The 18,104-nt window shown below is 33.3% G+C and overlaps 1 protein-coding gene across 3 annotated transcripts in view; it reads right to left on the bottom strand.

The window, feature by feature from the left end:
• Positions 1 to 18,104, bottom strand: part of PIAS1 (protein inhibitor of activated STAT, 1) — a 120,598-nt gene that overhangs the window by 43,834 nt on the left and 58,660 nt on the right. For 2 of the 3 annotated variants that reach the window (XM_008573764.1, XM_008573766.1), the window contains 4 exons: positions 5,014 to 5,098; positions 4,703 to 4,750; positions 1,243 to 1,333; positions 334 to 468 (listed from right to left, as the gene is read on the bottom strand). In XM_008573764.1, coding sequence (XP_008571986.1) covers positions 334 to 468; positions 1,243 to 1,333; positions 4,703 to 4,750; positions 5,014 to 5,098 — 359 coding nt within the window. The remainder of the gene's footprint in view (positions 1 to 333; positions 469 to 1,242; positions 1,334 to 4,702; positions 4,751 to 5,013; positions 5,099 to 18,104) is intronic. The other variant, XM_008573765.1, reaches the window with a different exon arrangement.

Raw genomic sequence — 18,104 nt, 5'->3', positions numbered from 1 at the left:
TCCCGCCTACAGCCGGGCCGCGCACGGGCTGAGCGAGGTGCGGGCGCAACACCGAGGGTTGTGATCCCGTTGCCGGTCCCGGTCCGGTGCGGGCACGACACTGAGGGTTGCGATCCATTGCCGGTCACGAAAAAAGACAAAAAGGAAAAAAAAAAACATTCAATAGTGCATGATCCCATTTTTTAATGGGAATATGTTAAAAATTCACCGTGAGATAAAGATAAGTCCTTTTGCAACTATTTAACAATATCATCTATATATAAGCTCAGGTAGCCATGGTTATTAACCATTCCTGATAATATGAAAATGTGATAGAAACAAAAATTTACTTACTCTTCCAATTTCTGCAGTCCAAGAAACAACAATGGTGTTTGGAACTGTTGTGGACAATCGGACAAGTGAAGTGATATTAATTGGTCTGCTGGGTCGCTTTGGTTCCACACCATTTTTAGTAGGTGGAAGGTACCCCTAAGAATAAAATATAATTGATTTCTATTTATTATTTTCACAATCATTTCAACTTTGATTCCTTAAAAAAACAAATAAAAAGACCCTACAAACTACATGCCAAAAAATATGAATGTTTTTATTAAAAAGCAGAGAAGCAAACATTTATAAAAGTTTCCTGTGTTATTTCTCTAAACAACCTTACAGTCCCATTATACTAAGCCTAAGAAAAATATTAGTAATAGAAATTCAAAATCTCTTAAATTTAAGAACTAGGATGAATTCACGAAGAGTTTAGACAGGTATATAAGAAGTATTTTCAAGGGGACCAAAAATAGCCCCTAAGAAAAATATTAGTAATAGAAATTCAAAATCTCTTAAATTTAAGAACTAGGATGAATTCATGAAGAGTTTAGACAGGTATATAAGAAGTATTTTCAAGGGGACCAAAAATAGCCCCCACCCTCAGCCCTGTTTAAAGCACAGCATCCCTCAAATAAATTCTACCAGAGGCTTACAGATTCATAGTTGAGATTTTATTGGAACAACTTCTCCCCAAAATTCAGTACAGCACTAAAGCTACCACACCCATCTCCAAGTCCTAGACTTGGTCTTCACAGCTAATGTCACAGTTGCAAACGGTACACAGTGGTACAAGTGTTTCACCCAGTCACATGAATATATATCCAAAATAAAAATGTTTTCTTAATGAAAAATGATGACTAACAACAGCTGTGATGACTTATTTGATAGCTATGTTGGCAATGCATTTAAAAAATAGCTTTCAGGACTTACGGGAAGGCTGCAAGGTTTTGTATTCACTTTCACACAAAGATTGGGTGGGAAGTGATCTTCTTGTGGACAACTGGTTTCTGATAAACAAAACCTAAACAACAAAGGACAAGTTAAATTTCCTTTATTAAAGGATGACCTCATTAGTATTTCTGTTCAATAGCTAACTTAAAAGATGGTCAACAACAAAAAAGGGAAAACTACAAAAACTAGTCATTTCACTCAGTCACTAAGCATAGGCAAACAGGCTTAAAATAAATAATTCTGTCAATGTACAGTTTTGGCAGTCATGACTATCAACCTGTAGTTGTCTTCATAATATTGCCAATTATTTGTTTAAGCATATTCTGAGGAGCACTAACTTCCTCGGATATTAACAGCTGTTAAAAGAAAAAGGCTCTGTAGTTGAATAGATTAAAGAAATTCTGAATCAAAACAATTAAATTAAGCTTCCTTAATTCAGAACTTCTCAGAGCTTTTAATAAGTTAATATGCTTTATAAATTCTAAGAGGAAGACATAGTATACAGTATTCCTCCAATTTATTTGCCTACTCTTCTGGTTTTCAGCAGAAAATACTGAAAAGGCTGTAAGTCCATCCCCAGGACCAAGTTCTGTCCAATAAGCCAAAGTACTCCTTTATTCCTCGAGACTGAAGATGTTGAATAATAACATTATCTGTGTTATATCCACACTTTGTAATATTATTTTTAAAACTCCTGAGAACATTTATTCCCAAATTAAATGCACAATCTTTTGGGAAAACCAAGGATACTCACATACTTTGTAAATTCTCATTCTATTCACTCTTATATAGATCAAGAAATAAATCACTAATTTGGTATCTAACACATCTATTCTTACTACTTCCTATTTCCAATATACTCCTGAGGCTCACTCTACCTTTATAGAATGCTCACAGAACCTCCGAGTTATGTGGTAGGGAAACCCTATCTCTGAATTCTGTGAAATATTCATCATGTGCAAACATCTTCTCTCAAAACCTATGGTATAGGGTCTCAACCTGCCAACATGGAATCTGTGTCTGGGAATGATCCACAAAATGTGACAATTTTCTATGTAAAATTTTATGAGTACATATATATGTTCATTTTTATAGGAAGACAATCCACATCTTCCATTAGATTCTCAAAGGGATTAGTGATCCATAAAAAAGTTAAGAATTACTGATCTACAAAGATTTTCTAGAAATATACTTAGCAAACATATCAAAGCTCACAAGACCATCTCTAACCCCAAGAGGACCTTCCATTACAGGATAGTTCTTTATACTACAACAGTAAGAGAATGCCACAGCTTTAAATCAACCATTCCAATGCAGTAATAAATTTAAAACATGGACTCTGGCTACCTGAAGCTATAGGAAAAGAATAATTTATGTGACAAGTTGACTCCTATTCAACTAAGTAAAAAGTGAAAATCTAAACCACCCTAACAAACTGAAGGGAAAAAAGAGAGAAGGGAACAATAGAGAAAGTTTCTGTATGTAGCTCATGGAGGCGGGGGAGGGAGAGGGAGACTGCAGAGAGGAGGGGTAACAGGTGCATAAACAAAAACAGACTCGGTGTCTAATAGAGTAAACACCAACCTTAATTCTGACCAAATTATTTTCATGCTTTAGATAAACATTTATAATTAGGATAGCAGACAGGCACACATTCCTAACTTAATACACTTGGGTTGTAGACCTAGCAATGGCGGGGGGCATGGGGAGAGACGAAGAACTATTTTATGAAAACACAAAGAACCACCTAACAATTACCAAATATAATACAGAATGGTTCTTTTTCCATTAAGTTCTAGAGATAAATTTGAGTCCCTTGAAATCCCTGAACTAGACAGCTGATCTATCTTAGAAAGATAATCTTCCTTTGGGGAATGTGAACCATACCTATTGCTGCTTTAAAGAATGTATTATATTATATAAAATACTGAGGATAGTAACTAGATCTTTTATTCTAGAGCTATGGTTTTCAAAATTTATTTTGGACTTGGGACCCTTTCGTCAAGTGAAAACTAACCCAGAAGTCATACATACAAAACAGATAAAAGAATAAAAGCAGCACTACTTCGGTTCAGAATGTGTGTGTGTTGCAGGGGATGGTAGCCAGAGTGTGAATCCCTTAAGGGTGGCTCCAAGCAATAGATTGAAAACCACTGTTTTAAAGGATAATGTTACATATCAGTATGAGCAAAACATAAAACAAATTGTTGAGGAAGGAAGACTACAGCAATATGTAACTAATTATGAAGGTATCATCATATTTTTGTCCTTTAATTTATTCATTCATTATTACATGGTCTGCCTCTGACAGAGGATTAAGTATACCTTTTATCACCTTTGTCAGTACTTCCCAAAACCAAGACTTAGATTATCACTACTCTACTAGGGGTAAGGTTCTCTCATGTTGTTTTACACTATAAATGCTAATAAGTGCAGTCATATTCTTTTTAGAATATTCAACTCATCCTCTCCTCTGCTTTCCCAGTTTTCACCTCATTATTTTAAAGTCTAGGTTAGAGTTTTCACATTGTTCCACAAAGTGATGAGCAGGTGCTTTAGATTAATTGCTTTTCTGGCCTACTAGTGTATTTTGTATATACAATTCAGTATCTGATTATTGAGACTAGACCATCTGTTTGATTTATCCTTCCCACAATATAGGGAAAATAGCTTACTGAGGAAAACAACTATCTTATATTTCCTCTTCTAATCCTACTGCAGCAAGAACAGTACTGGACACTTACGTCTGTACATGTATCGTCATTGAATAATAAGAGCATAATAAGATTGGTTCATATAAGCAAGAGAGAGACATATTAACATAAAATATTTCCTAGTCTAAGAAGAAATGAGTGGGCTAAGAAAAGAAATTGAATAAGGAGAGTCTATGAATCCATGCTGGAAAATTTTGTTAGTCTCTGAAAACTTTCAAGAGATGTCTCAAATGGACTCTACATTAGCATATTTAAATTAATGATTTAAAATACAGGACAAAGCAAATGAGAATATTTTGGTGTTTGTTAGCACAAGAGATACTGCAGTCTTAAGTACTAGTTCCTTATCTACAGCAGTTTACCTCTTATGAAGATAAGGCCCTTGCTTTCATAAAACTTGTTTTCTATAGAGCTATTTAAAGCTATCATTAGCTAGAGCTTCTCAACCAACTGAGGCAATGAAAGTGGAGAAACACGGTTAGATAACATGGTACATGACTTGCTATATTAAAATCTAAATTAGTGCTGGCCAGCCATCCCCTCTCCTCCAAAATCTAAATTGCATAAAAATTAAGATTTCTCATAACAGGAGAATACTTTCCCTTAGTCAAATATCTAAACCTAATACTTTTAATACACTTATTGAAAATCAGGTAGATTTTTAAACTAATTTTTAAGAAATATTATCTTTTAAATTTTGAAATATATACTAGTCAACACTGTACCTTAACTGGACCTGCACTGTGAAGTCACATTTGGTCCCAGAAATATCCCTAGAATAGACAGAATAATTACAATTATTTTAAAAATATGCACATGAAAGTAGATTCAGAGACACTGTTATCCCAGAAAAGTTTTTCAAATTGTCAAAGGTAAAATTGTTCTTAGCGTAACTAACACACTATAATAATATTTTCCAAACTAATATTTACATAACACTAATACTAACTCACCCAATACAATGCTTTTTAAAATCATTTATAGACAGTACTGGATTCAAAGGCCAAACTGCAGGTTACACTTGAAGACAACTTACATGGAACTACTGATTTGCTGCACTTGTTGGGGCGTCAATGCAAATGCAAAACAGGTTTCTCGAAAGCGCTGACTGTTGTCTGATGCTAAAGAAGACAAGAATTATACTTTTAATTACCTTTAAATGCATCAATAGATAAGACAATAGCAAAAAACACACTCACATATCTTTAATGAACTGGAACATATTCTAGAGTTTAGATAATAAGGCAATTAAAACACTGAAAAATAAAAAATATGCTAGTTGTAATATAACAGAAAGAAATAGGCACAAAAAATGGCTAATTCCAAAAACAACATATTAGGATTCAAATTCAGAGACTATGTAATCAAAAGAAGACTAATAAAAAGTTATCTAATCTTATAAATGTTTGTATCTAAAAAGCACACTTGTCCAGAACATACTGATACTAATTTTACTTAGAATAAGTAAACCCATTTAAAGATACATGGTTTCTGAGCTAAGTAACAAACACACCTGCCTTGAGATCTGGACAGGTGAGATGACACTTGGTTTTTAAGGCAAATCAAGAATTTTAACATCTCCTGTTTATACCATGCAAGTTTTATACGATAAATATTATATATAGTTTCTCCAATTCTCAGATAACATGGCTTCAAAATTTGCTTGTCACTATCTCAAAGAAGGAAAAATTTACAAGAAGAAGGGAAGGAAGGGAATAGAGAGAGAAAAAAAGGGAAGGAGGAGAAGAGAGATGAGAGCAAAAACAGCGAGCAAGCAGGTAGGCAAGCAGAGATTAGTCTAGTGCAGGGATTCCTAAAGTACGCTGTTGTAAGCAACAATAGCTTTACTGGCTTTTAATTAAATGTTTTATATATACACACACACACACACACACACACACGTAGTAAATATTTCTCCTGTTTACTTATATTTCCTCAGTGCTTGGCACAAGAAGCACTGAATTACTATTTGTTGAATGAGTTAAAGGAATACAAAAACTTAAGAAATATCAAATATAATGTTTAAACTGCACTTTTCCAGGGTAAATTCCTAGAATGAAAGGATCACTAAGAGTTATTATCAAGGAACTCCTGGCCTATGTGCCACTTAAGACCTGTACTAAAAAAGCAGCTGAAGTTGGCTGTTGCAATCACTTGCTGAAACTGGGTTTTATTCTACTTGCAAGCAACACTTTACAACTACCATCCAATTACAGTATGTCATGTCAAAAAATCTGTACAAATGTATCACCATGAGAAGGAAAATGGAAAAAAGCACTGCTGATCTAGAATTTCATCTCAATATTGAGTATTTTTTAAAGGCTAGGTTGTGTTTCTGCTTTATATGATCTGGGAAGGATTTTTCTTAAAGAATCTATCACCAAGAAACAGTTATTAACCAGAATAAGTTATCTTAATTGTGAAGCATCAATCTGGCAATGGCCAATAACTAAAGACAAGAATGCAGAAAAACAAACATTTCCCTATCTCAGGCAATGAAAGTATCTAACTCCTTCGCTTCTTAGAGGATATATTTCCATAAAAATTTTAGTCCAGTAGGCTTAGGCTAATTTAAATCTTTGGCTCCATTTGTGCTCAAATAATTTCCCAAGTACAAAAATTCATACTACTCTCTAGGCAAAATTTCATCTCAAAATATATGAATACAGTAAGTTTTAGACACATATAGATTTAGAAAGAGAAGCTATGACTAAGATAATGAGGCTGCTTCTTGTGCCTCACATAGAAATCAGGTTCCTTATTTAATAGTAACCCTATTTACATCTCCTGTATATACAGACTGTAGTGCTCATGGGCGGCTACAGTTCATCTGGAAAAACACTTTCACACTATGTGGTTTTCAGGCTTAACTGGTGCTATGAATGCCAGTGAAGACTTCATAGTTTTGATTTTAGACAAAATATTTAAAAACTTTTCTGAAAGTGAATTAAGCTATTATTAGCCCTTTCAGAAAAATTAAGGACAAACTCATGCTGAAAGAAGTCTTACAATATCATCCAAAACAATGACCTCTAATGTTGACAGTCTGCATCTCTGTGGGTTCAAGAAACAACCCATAGGAATTCAGGAAAAAATATCTATCTGTAAAATAGAAGTTTTATAAAGTTGAGATTTTACATAAAATCTAAAATCTAATTTACAAAAAAATTTAAAATTTTATGTAAAATCTTAACCTTCTCAACATCTATTTTTCCTTTATATTTTGTAACATGCAATATTAGTACAATACTATATATATATATATATATAATAAAATCTAAAATCTAATTTACAAAAAAATTTAAAATTTTATGTAAAATCTTAACCTTCTCAGCATCTATTTTTCCTTTATATTTTGTAACATGCAATATTAGTACAATACTATATATATATATAAAATATATGGTGAATGCTCAAGTATTTTGCTGAGAGGTGCACATGATCAAATAAATTTGCAGATCTAGAGTTCATTGATCTAGAATTCAACCTTCCTTTCAATCTTTCCATTTATTCTGTTTGAACCCTTTTAAAGATGGGTAGAAGTGGGCATTACTTTAACAGGCAGAAGATGGCTGGTGATGAATTTAATTCTAAGAAAGTTTGCAGCTCAACAGAGTAGCAAAATGTAGTAGAAAGAGATGAGATTACTCAGACCTAAATTCCAAACTGGTTTTGCCACTTATTTGCCATGTGACCTTAGATTCTTATCCACTTCTGTTTCCTCAGATATTTAAGCACACACACACAACATGCACACACCCTTGTAGAGTTATTCTGAAGAACATAAATGAAGTAATATTTCAAACAACCAACAATTTCCTCTTCTGCTCCCTTTCCTCCTCCTGCCTCTATACTGAATCAAATGCTGTAACTTCCACCCATTGGTGCCATACAGCACTAAACTAATCTCACTATCCAGTAATAGCCATCCTTCAAGTATATGAAGGAAACATTAATATGCCTCTCCCTCTTCCTTGACTCTCTTCCCACTGTATTTCAGGCAAGATTTCAGAACTACTCACTATTCTGATCTTCCCCCTCTGGACATACTCAGGTTGTCACACCCTTATTACAGGGAGAGCCAGAACTGAACACACAATGTCATAGCATATATTATTTGTTCAGAAGATGTGCTGCCCTTCCATATTGGCCTATCCATGTGAGAGGATTATATCTCCAGTGCCACTGACGTTATCCTTGGCCAGTGAAATATGAGTGGAAGTGTACCACGTCCAAGCAAACCTTTAAGAGCCATTCTATGATTTTACCATCTTTCTTTCCCCTCTGCCTTGATCCCAGAGAGCAGAGCCACAGCCAACATGCAGCTAATAAGTAACATACACGAGAAAAAAACCTTAGTTGTTAGCCACTGAGATTTACGACTGCTTGTAAGTTGATTGATATATATTATCCCAAATACGATGTGGGTAGAACATTATTTTATTAACAGCTACCATCTAGTATTGCTAATCCACACAACAATCATAAAGAAAAGGTATCACCCCATTGCTCAGATGAAGAAATTGAGGTTCAGAATAGTTACTAATTTGTCAAGGCATCATACTTATAAGTAGAAGAACCAGAACTGGCACTCATCTCTGCATGTCTCCTGTCTCCAAAACCCATGCTTTTCTCATAATATAAGTCTATGAGCTCCCCTGGTTTGGGTGCTTACTTCTACCAATGCAGCTTAGCATTACATTGGATCACAGAAAATAGGAAAAGAATTACCTATTATCCTCTCATCATAACTCGTTTTATCATTTTTATGTATTTCCTTCCAGTCATTCTTATACCAAATTATACATATATTTCAAAAGCCCACTTAAAAAAATTACCCTTATCACACTTTTCAATTGTAATCTCTATTATCATATTTTAATCATTGTATTACATTCTATCAAGGGGCACATGAAATTTTTAATTGTTGCCCCATGAGTCATTTAGGTTTTTTCTAATTTTTCATTATTTGAAACAACTCTGTGAACATCTTTGCATTTACAGGTTTGTTTTTTGGAGCAGGGAGGGTTACTTCTTTTTGATCAATTCCCAGACGTGAGATTTCAGTGTCAAAAAGTATGGAGATTTTAATGACTCTTGACACATCAGAAGAGTGTTTTTCAAACAGTTGTTTTGTATATAATACCAGTAGCAATTTATGCATCTAGTAATTGGCCAGCATGGCAGTCGTTGCTAATTTAATGCGTGGATCCTAGTAACACCACAATAGTTTAATTTGCAGTTAAATTTTTTCCTTGTTTATTTGTTGAATTTCCTGTTCAGTTAATTGTCCAATTTTGTCCTATCCCCATTTACATATTTGCATAAGGGTTTCACATATAAGAATATTAAAATCCTTAGAAATTTGCTGCAAATATTTCCCAGTCTGCTACATTTTTTTCTTTTTGGCTACATTTTCATATAACATACAAGTTAAATTTTTATGTAGTCTGTCAAACATCTTCTTTGTAAATTCCTCTACTAATTCTAAGATTAGACAATTATTCCCCTTCTAAATTCAATCAATACACAGATTCTTAGATGTCATTTCTATCTAATTATTTGATCCATCTGGAACTTACTTTAGTATATATTTTAAAAATCTAAATTTATATTACTCAAAACTGCTTACAGTTCAATTTAAACTATTTGTTAAATAATACTTCCCCTTCCCTATGAATATATGTGCTTCTTTTATTTATATATTCAATCCTTATATCCAACATTTTCAATTCTAGGCTATTTTCCCAGTAGTCTTTTTTATCCTGGTGCTGGTATGCTATTTTTTAATTTTATGGCTTCATTATGTTTTAGTATCTTATAGTTAGATTTCTTTTCATCTATTCTTTTTTCAGACCTCTAACATGGACTCGAATATTTATTCATTTAGATGAATTTCCAAATCATTTTGTTATGATTTTTAAAGCCCAATGGTATTTCCGATAGAATTACAATAAACCTATGAATTATTTTGAGAGCTATTATCTTTACATCTTTAATCTTCCTATTCTAGAGTACTGTACCTGTGTCCATTTATTCATATCCTCAAGGTTTTATTTTCATCATATAGATTAGTCACATAGTTCCCATTAATATCATTCATATGCAAAATATCTACCAACAGAATGACTGAATAAATATTCATATAATGGAATATTCTGCAAACAAAAAAAGAATAAAGATGATTTCTATATATTGGTATAGCAGTGATCTCTCAAAGATAGATCATTAAAGTAACGAAGACAAGATAAAGAAAAATGCAGTATGCTACTTCCTGTATAAGAGAAGAAATAATATATAAAGCTACTAGCTTTTTTGAGAAAATGAAAAACAAGTATAAACTTGAAACTAATTAAAAATGGTTACATATGGGAGGCAGAGAATGGGATAGAGAATAGAGAGAAAAGTAAGACTTTTGAGAATAACTTTTAATATAGTTCTATAGTTAATTTTCACTTTTAAATCAAATTCAAAAGATAAAATTAAGGAAAAATAAGTATTTCTAACTTTTTTTACATTCATGGTTTTTTGAATAGGCTCTCATTTGGGTTGTTATTCAAAGTGTTTATTACATAATACTGATTTTTGTTTTTCTAAGCTCTATTCCTCCACTCAACTGAATTTAAAATAACACTGAAGTTTTATAGCTAATTCCTTAGGATTTGCAGATAAGCCTTACCTTACCTGCAAGCAAGGGGTATTTTGTATTCCTTTCTAACATTTATACCTCTAGTTCTAATTCATGTCTTAGAAGATATGCCAGAGCTTTCAAAAGAATGTTTGTAGGCATGGTGTTCCAGGCACACTTGTTTTATTCTAAAATCTGACGTACAGTAGTCCCTCCTTATCCACGGAAAAAGACAAAAAAAAAAGAATAGTTCTTTGATAACAACCTCAAGTTATTTAAAAGTATATTCAGGGGTGTTCCAGGCACACTTGTTTTATTCTAAAATCTGACGTACAGTAGTCCCTCCTTATCCACAGGAGATACATTCCAAGACCCCCAGGGGATGCCTAGAACCACGAATAGTAGTGAACCCTGTATATACTGTTTTTTCCTATATGTACCTATCTATGATAAAGTTAAATTTATAAAGGGAAACTATGGATAAGGGAGGGGAAACTATTATACCTTTAATACTGTAGTTCTTAATCACCTGCAAAGCTGCTTCAAAATATACATGCCTAGTAGTTTATCCCCAGTGGGAATGATTCTGAATCACACCCATTATTAACAACCACACCTAGGTTTTTTAAACCAGTTAAGTATAGATCCAGCAATCCCACTTATGGGTATTTAGCCAAAAGATTTAAAATCAGTATGTCAAAAAATGTTTGCATTCCTGTGTTCTTTGGAGCACTATCTACAATAGCCAAGCCAAGTTATGGAATCAACCTAAGTGCCCATCAACAGATGAGTGGATAAAGAAAATGTGGTATATATCCACAATGGACTACTATTCAGCCTTCAAAAAAGGAGAAATTCTGTCATTTGCAACAACATGGATGGAATTAGAGAACATTATGCTAAGTGAAATAAGCTAAACACAGGAAGACAAATACTGCATGTTCTCGCTTATATGTGGAATCTAAAACTCAAAGAAGCAAGACAGTAGAATGGTGTTTACCAGAGGCCGGGAAGTGAATGGAATGGGGAGATTATAATCAAAGGGTACAAAGTCTCATTTAGATAGGAGGAATAAATTTGATTTTTTTTTTTTTTTTTTGGAGATCTATTGCAGTGTGGTGGATACAGCTAAGAACTGAGTACTGTACATTTCAAAATTGCTGAGAGTAAATCTCAAAAGTTGTCATCACAAAACATGTTAACTATTTGAAGTGACGGATATGTTGACTATCTTGATTTAATCATACCACATTGTATTCAAAAGTCATAACATCACTTTGTACCCCATAAATATATGCAGCTATAATTTGTCAATCTGTATTAAAAAATAGTAAATATGAAGCCGTCTGTTAACTATAAATACTTCTTACAATGTTAAAGAATACTTTTTCTATTTCTTTTCTTTTTTTTTCAATTAGAAATGAGAATTTGAAGTTTTGATTCTAACTCCAAATAAGCTAATGCACTCAGAATCAGACTTCTGAGTTTTCACCCCAGTTCCATCATTCTGTAATTGTGTGATCTTGGGCAAGTTGTCTGACCTCTCCACACCTCAGTTTCCTAATCTTAGTATAAACCCTAGAATAACATTAGGGTTACTTTGATAATTAAATTAAAACATAAAAGCACTTAGAACACTACCAAGCCCATAGTAAACACTCAATAATTGTTAGCTATTATTAACATATTTCCCAATACTGAACCACTTAGAAATACTGAGAATAAATTTCTTTCAATATTCTGATAAATTTTACTAGTTAATATTTAAAGAAAGACAACTATATTCAAAAGTGAAATTGAACAAGAGTTTTTCTTTCTTAATGCTACCTTTGTTTCTTTGTATTTCTCTGGCTTTTTAATAACTGAAAACATTTTGTAGTATATAGAAATGATCTGCTCCTAAAAATTCTTTTAAAGAATTTATCAGCAAATGTATCAATTCCAAAGTTTTTCTCTCTTCTTCGAAAGAATAGTTCTTTGAGGGCCGGCCCGGTGGCGCACTGCTATAGTGCGCCGCTTTGGGAAGTGCGGTGGCGCTCCCGCCGAGGGTTCGGATCCCACATACAGACCGGTTCCCGCTCACTGGCTGAGCGAGGCGCGGGAGCAACGCCGAGGGCTGCGATCCCGTTGCCGGTCCCGGTCCGGTACGGGGGCGACACTGAGGGTTGCGATCCGTTGCCGGACACGGAAAAAGACAAAAAAAAAAGAATAGTTCTTTGATAACAACCTCAAGTTATTTAAAAGTATATTCAGGTTTTTTTTTTTCCTTTTTGTCATTTACAGGTTTGTTTTTTGGAGCAGGGAGGGTTACTTCTTTTTGATCAATTCCCAGACGTGAGATTTCAGTGTCAAAAAGTATGGAGATTTTAATGACTCTTGACACATCAGAAGAGCACTCCCAAGCGGCACACTGTAGCAGTGCGCCACCGGGCCGGCCCCTATATTCGGTTTTTTATAGTATTTTCATAACATATACATTTAGGAAAAAAACATTTGGAATGTTTAATATACTTGGAAATTCCACCAAGGTTTCTGAAATTTATTAGCACATAGTTCTGTTAATATTTATCTTCTAATAGTTATATACATATATTCCTTCCAAGTGATTTATAACCACTTTCTGTGATTAACTTTATTTAATAAGATGTGCCAGAGGCTTATGTACTTTGCATCTCTTTAGTGAGCCTTTTTCTTTTTAGGTTTATTTATTATTCCCAGTATTTTTCTTATTTTCAAGAGCTGAAATATTGCTTTTACCCACTCAAAATGGACATATCTATTTCTTCCACTTACAGTATATGTACAATACTTACTATACAAAAAAAAGTAAAACAACATAAGTGTGTAAGTAGAAAGTCTACCCTATAATCTTGCTGCCCCCCAATAGGAAGGAAAAAACCCTGAATATTGTGAACAATCTGGTATACAACTATAGGGATGTTTAAGTACATATAAATGTATGTAATTCTGTATGTATGTGTGTCGGGGGGTGTCTGGGTGTGTGTATATTAAAATATAATTATTCTGCAACCTGCTTTCTTCATTAAGATTTTGATTTTTAAGAACATCTTTTCATTTCAACACATACATAAAATTCTCAAATCCATTTCAATGTCTGCAAAGTATCCACTAAATATACACAACTTTAAAATAATTTTTACTTTTATCTTTATTATATTTTTCCTCCTGTCTTTATTTTTCTTAAATTTTAAACTAAATTCTTGGTTCTTTTTAAAAGAGAGAAGCACACAGTGCACCTTTCTTTTGGCTTTTTATATGTAATGCACTGTTTTCACAATCTATTTTTTTACTTCATTTTTTAAATCTTTGTTTTAATATACTCAGAGCAATAACTTTAAGAGTTTCTGCTATTTTGAAGTATATACTGTCTTTACAGTCAAGTATGTATAAAGTTTTTTTTTTTTTTTCCCTTTTTTTTTTGTCTTTTTTACTGACCGGTAACGGGATCGCAACCCTCGGTGTTGCGCCCGCACCACACTCAGCCAGTGAGCGGGAACTGGTCTCCACATGGGATCCGAACCCTCGGCGGGAGCGCCACCATACTCCCAAGCGGCGCACTCTCCAGTGCACCACCGGGCCGGCCCTGAAGTTTTATCAATATGTCAGACATTTGAAAATAACTAAATCCTCTAATATTTACAAGATACAAAATTCAACAAATACATGTGATATACAGCACATTATATTACATATTGAAAGGTTTTTATCTGTTTGTTTTTACTACTGGTTACTGCTAATTATCCATACATTCAGTTTTCTGGGAGAAAAATTTTTATTATTCATATTTTAGGTTTTCATTATTGATCTTTCTTATCTTACCCCACTAATTTGATTTTCTACAGTATTATCTATTTTCTACTTCCAATAGAGATTTAATGTTGTCAACTGTGTTCTTGTTTGTTGGACTGTGAAAAAAGGAACAGAAGCTTGAGAGAAATTCATCCTCAATTTCTAATATTGTTAAGAAAGGTTATTTACTTCTAGCAGAATGTGGAATATATTTTAATCAGAATTTGGAATGTTTTAGTAGATGATGTTCTAATACACTATAACAGGAATATTTTTAGAATCTGTGGACTTTTCCCTGTTGTTCCAAAATTTTTTTTCAGATCAGGCTTTTCAAATCTGTCTATACATTAGAACAACTTGCAAAACTAAAAACAAACAAACAGATCCCACCCTAAATAACAACCAATCTTACTAATTTTGAGATCCAGGTATTGATCTTTCTTAAAAGCTTTCCAGGTCATTCTAAATGTGCAGCCACAGTAGAGAATTCCCATTCTAGACTGATAAATTGAACTGCCTAACAAAAGATCTAAAAGGAAAAAAAAGAATCAGTCCTGGTAAAGATTACTGGCTTAACACATACATCTACGTTTGAATGCCAATAAAAGGTTAGTAAGGGGTTGTTTGTTTTGTTTTGCTTTTGAGTTTCAAAAGAATAAACTCCCCAGGATGTGGGGAAAAGAGGCCGGAGAGCAACAAAAGTGTGGAAACTGGAAAGCAGATGTATCAGTGGTAAAAAAGTTACCAAAGAAAAAACACATCCTAATCCAGCAGTGAAGCTAAGTGAAATATGAGAACTGATCCAATTTACAATGCAAAATACTTCTAGAAATGGGGGTAAAGGAAGATTGCTAAAATAAGGTCAATTCCTTGAAAATCTGTTTACAAAGTAACCAGATCCCCAAGTCCCTTTCTCCTCTTTAAGCAGCTATCTTGCAAAAGTCTGTTAGACCTGCTCAAAAGAAAACTCAAAACTAAAACTGGGTCCATGGACCCTGATGGTATATCCAGGTTAAAAAATTAACAGACATGCCAACAAGACCAAATATCAGAGGAAAGCCTGTAATGAGGAATAATAAAGATCAAAAGAACAATTTTAAAACAAGACCAAATATCAGAGGAAAGCCTGTAATGAGGAATAATAAAGATCAAAAGAACAATTTTAAAAAAAAAAGTAGCTGGGAGCACACTGAGATTATGCAGGGATTAGAATAATTTCCAAAAACTCTGAAAAACCTATCTTTAACATCCACAGTAAGAAAAGATTGCAACTATGAAACAATTAACCAGGCATTGTTTTCAAAAAAGAAGAAGAAGAAAAGAAACATCCAGAGTTCAGATGTACACACAGAAAAGTTCTTGGAGCATAAAAATACGGGAGCACACAGGGAAAGCTTAAATAGACAGGCTGCAAAACAGAGTTGAGGAAATCTGCCAGAATGTAAAGCAAAAAGACAAGGAGAAAGAAAACAGCTAAGAAAATTAGAGGGTTCCATTAGAGAGTTTTTCCAGAGAGAACAAAAAAAAAGGGGGGGGGGGGAAAAAAGAAACAAAAAATGACATGATTCAAAAAAATTTCCCAAGAGTAAAAAAACAAGTTTTCAGATTACCATTGTATTCTTAGTACAATGTCTGAAAATGACCTGTATATCAATAAAATTTCAGAACACTGGGAATGAAAAGAATCCCACATGTTTCTGCATAGGTGGGGAAAAGAACAGGTTACATAAAAAGATCAGAAACCAGTATGACTTCAAACTTTTCAACAGCAGCACTATTAAGTAGAAGGCAATGGAAAAGTCAATGCCTTCAAAATTCTAAAGGAAAATTGTTTCTAACCTTGAATTCTACATACAGCTAATCTATCAAATAAAGTATCAGAATAGAATAAAGCATTTTCAGACATGCATAGTCTCAGAAAATTTACCTTCCATGCACCCTTTCTCTGTAAAATACTAGGGGATATGCCACACTAAAAAGAGGGAGAAAACCAGGAAACAACAGGACTTGGGTACAGGAAATAGAAGATTAACACAGGAAGAGGCAAAAGAATATCCAAGATAATAATGGAAGAAGACCTCAAGATGACAGCTGTGAAACAGGTTTAGCAGAATATCTGTTCTGCAGGATTAGGAGAGAATTCTTACAAAAGATGAAGTTCACAGAACTGTCTCATGCATATGAATTTAGACATTTGTCTTATGAAGAGATTTACCACAAGTGGCAAAAAAGTTTGGGAATGATTAAAGATGCATATACAGGGGGAAAAAAAGGAAAATGACCATTATTAAATATGGAGAAAACTTAAAAAAAATCAAGAAAGGAAAATTAGTTCACTACTTTACTCAGCTACAAATAGCATTTACATAGTCATAATAAAGTAAAAATGGGATGGGAAGCAAAATTACAATATAATTAAGAGAGGGAAACAGAAATGGACTGTACAGGGTGTATGGGGGAGGGGGGTAGGAATAAGCTAAATCCTTATTTTCCATGATGGGAAATCAATATATGATGCCTAAAACTGAAAAAGTGAAAATTTGCAATGCAAGCATATTATTTATGGATTTTTTTAAAAAGCCAGAAGCAGTCAAAATAATTGCCTGTAAAAAGAAAGAAAAATGATTACCCCTAGAAAGAGAGAAATGAGAGAATGAGGATGTATGCTGATTTTTTAAACAAATAAATCATGTTCATTTATAACTTTGAATGGGAAAAGAAAAAACAAAACAAAACAAAAAACCCAAAACCTAAGAAATAGCAAAAGTCACAACTGTGAGAAATAGGACCAAAAAAAAAAAAAAAAAAAAAACCCCACAAAAAAAAAAAAATTCTAACTTTTGGCTTGCCTTTATAGAAAGTGTTTTGACTTCTTCCCATGGTTATAGCCATCAGTAGGTGAAGAATGTAAGAATAATAACTGAATTCAAATTCTCTGAAATTCTCCTGTTATTTTGTTTTCATTTCAAAATGGAAATAACTTCACACCACCGCTATTAAAAAAGAACACCCAATTATAAAAATTCAGGCAATACAGAAATATAGAGATAAAGATGCTATTGGTATGTATACTTTCTCAGCTCTTTTTCTATTGCTGTGTACATATATACATATTTGTAGTTAACAAAAGTTGGCCACTTGTGCTTTTTGCTCAGAAATATATGTGAACATGGTACAAATATACATCAACATCATCATTTACAATAAAGCCTGGTAGTGGTGAAGGTATTTCTAATTTATTTTATCAATAAACTCACTGAAGATACAAATTATCCAAGTTTACTTTTATAAATAAGGTTTCTATAAATATTACAGAATACATTTAATTGGGTACTATTCCTATGAGTTCATTTGGATACATTTCTAGAAGTAGTCCTGAGTTATTGTGAATCATTTTCTCAGCAAATTGGTTCCTATAGTGCAGACTCCTCCGTGTTGTTTAACATATGAAGGGATACTTTCCATAGTATTCCATGGAAGGATATTTTCTATATAAGGTGCTTGCTTCTCAGCTTCAACCATGTTGTGTTTCTTGGTCTAACTTCAAAATGACTTTTCTAAAATAGATATATGATATATGCCCAGACTCACAACAAGAAAATAACATCAAATAGCAGTTGCAATTTTAATATCAAAAAATCTCTGAGAACAGAAAATTCAGAACTTTTAGAGAATTAGAATTCTATATA

Source organism: Galeopterus variegatus, unplaced genomic scaffold (genome assembly GCF_000696425.1).
Source record: "Galeopterus variegatus unplaced genomic scaffold, G_variegatus-3.0.2 Scaffold961, whole genome shotgun sequence".
Classification (NCBI taxonomy): domain Eukaryota; kingdom Metazoa; phylum Chordata; class Mammalia; order Dermoptera; family Cynocephalidae; genus Galeopterus; species Galeopterus variegatus.
This window is presented reverse-complemented; position numbering and strand designations above follow the sequence as displayed.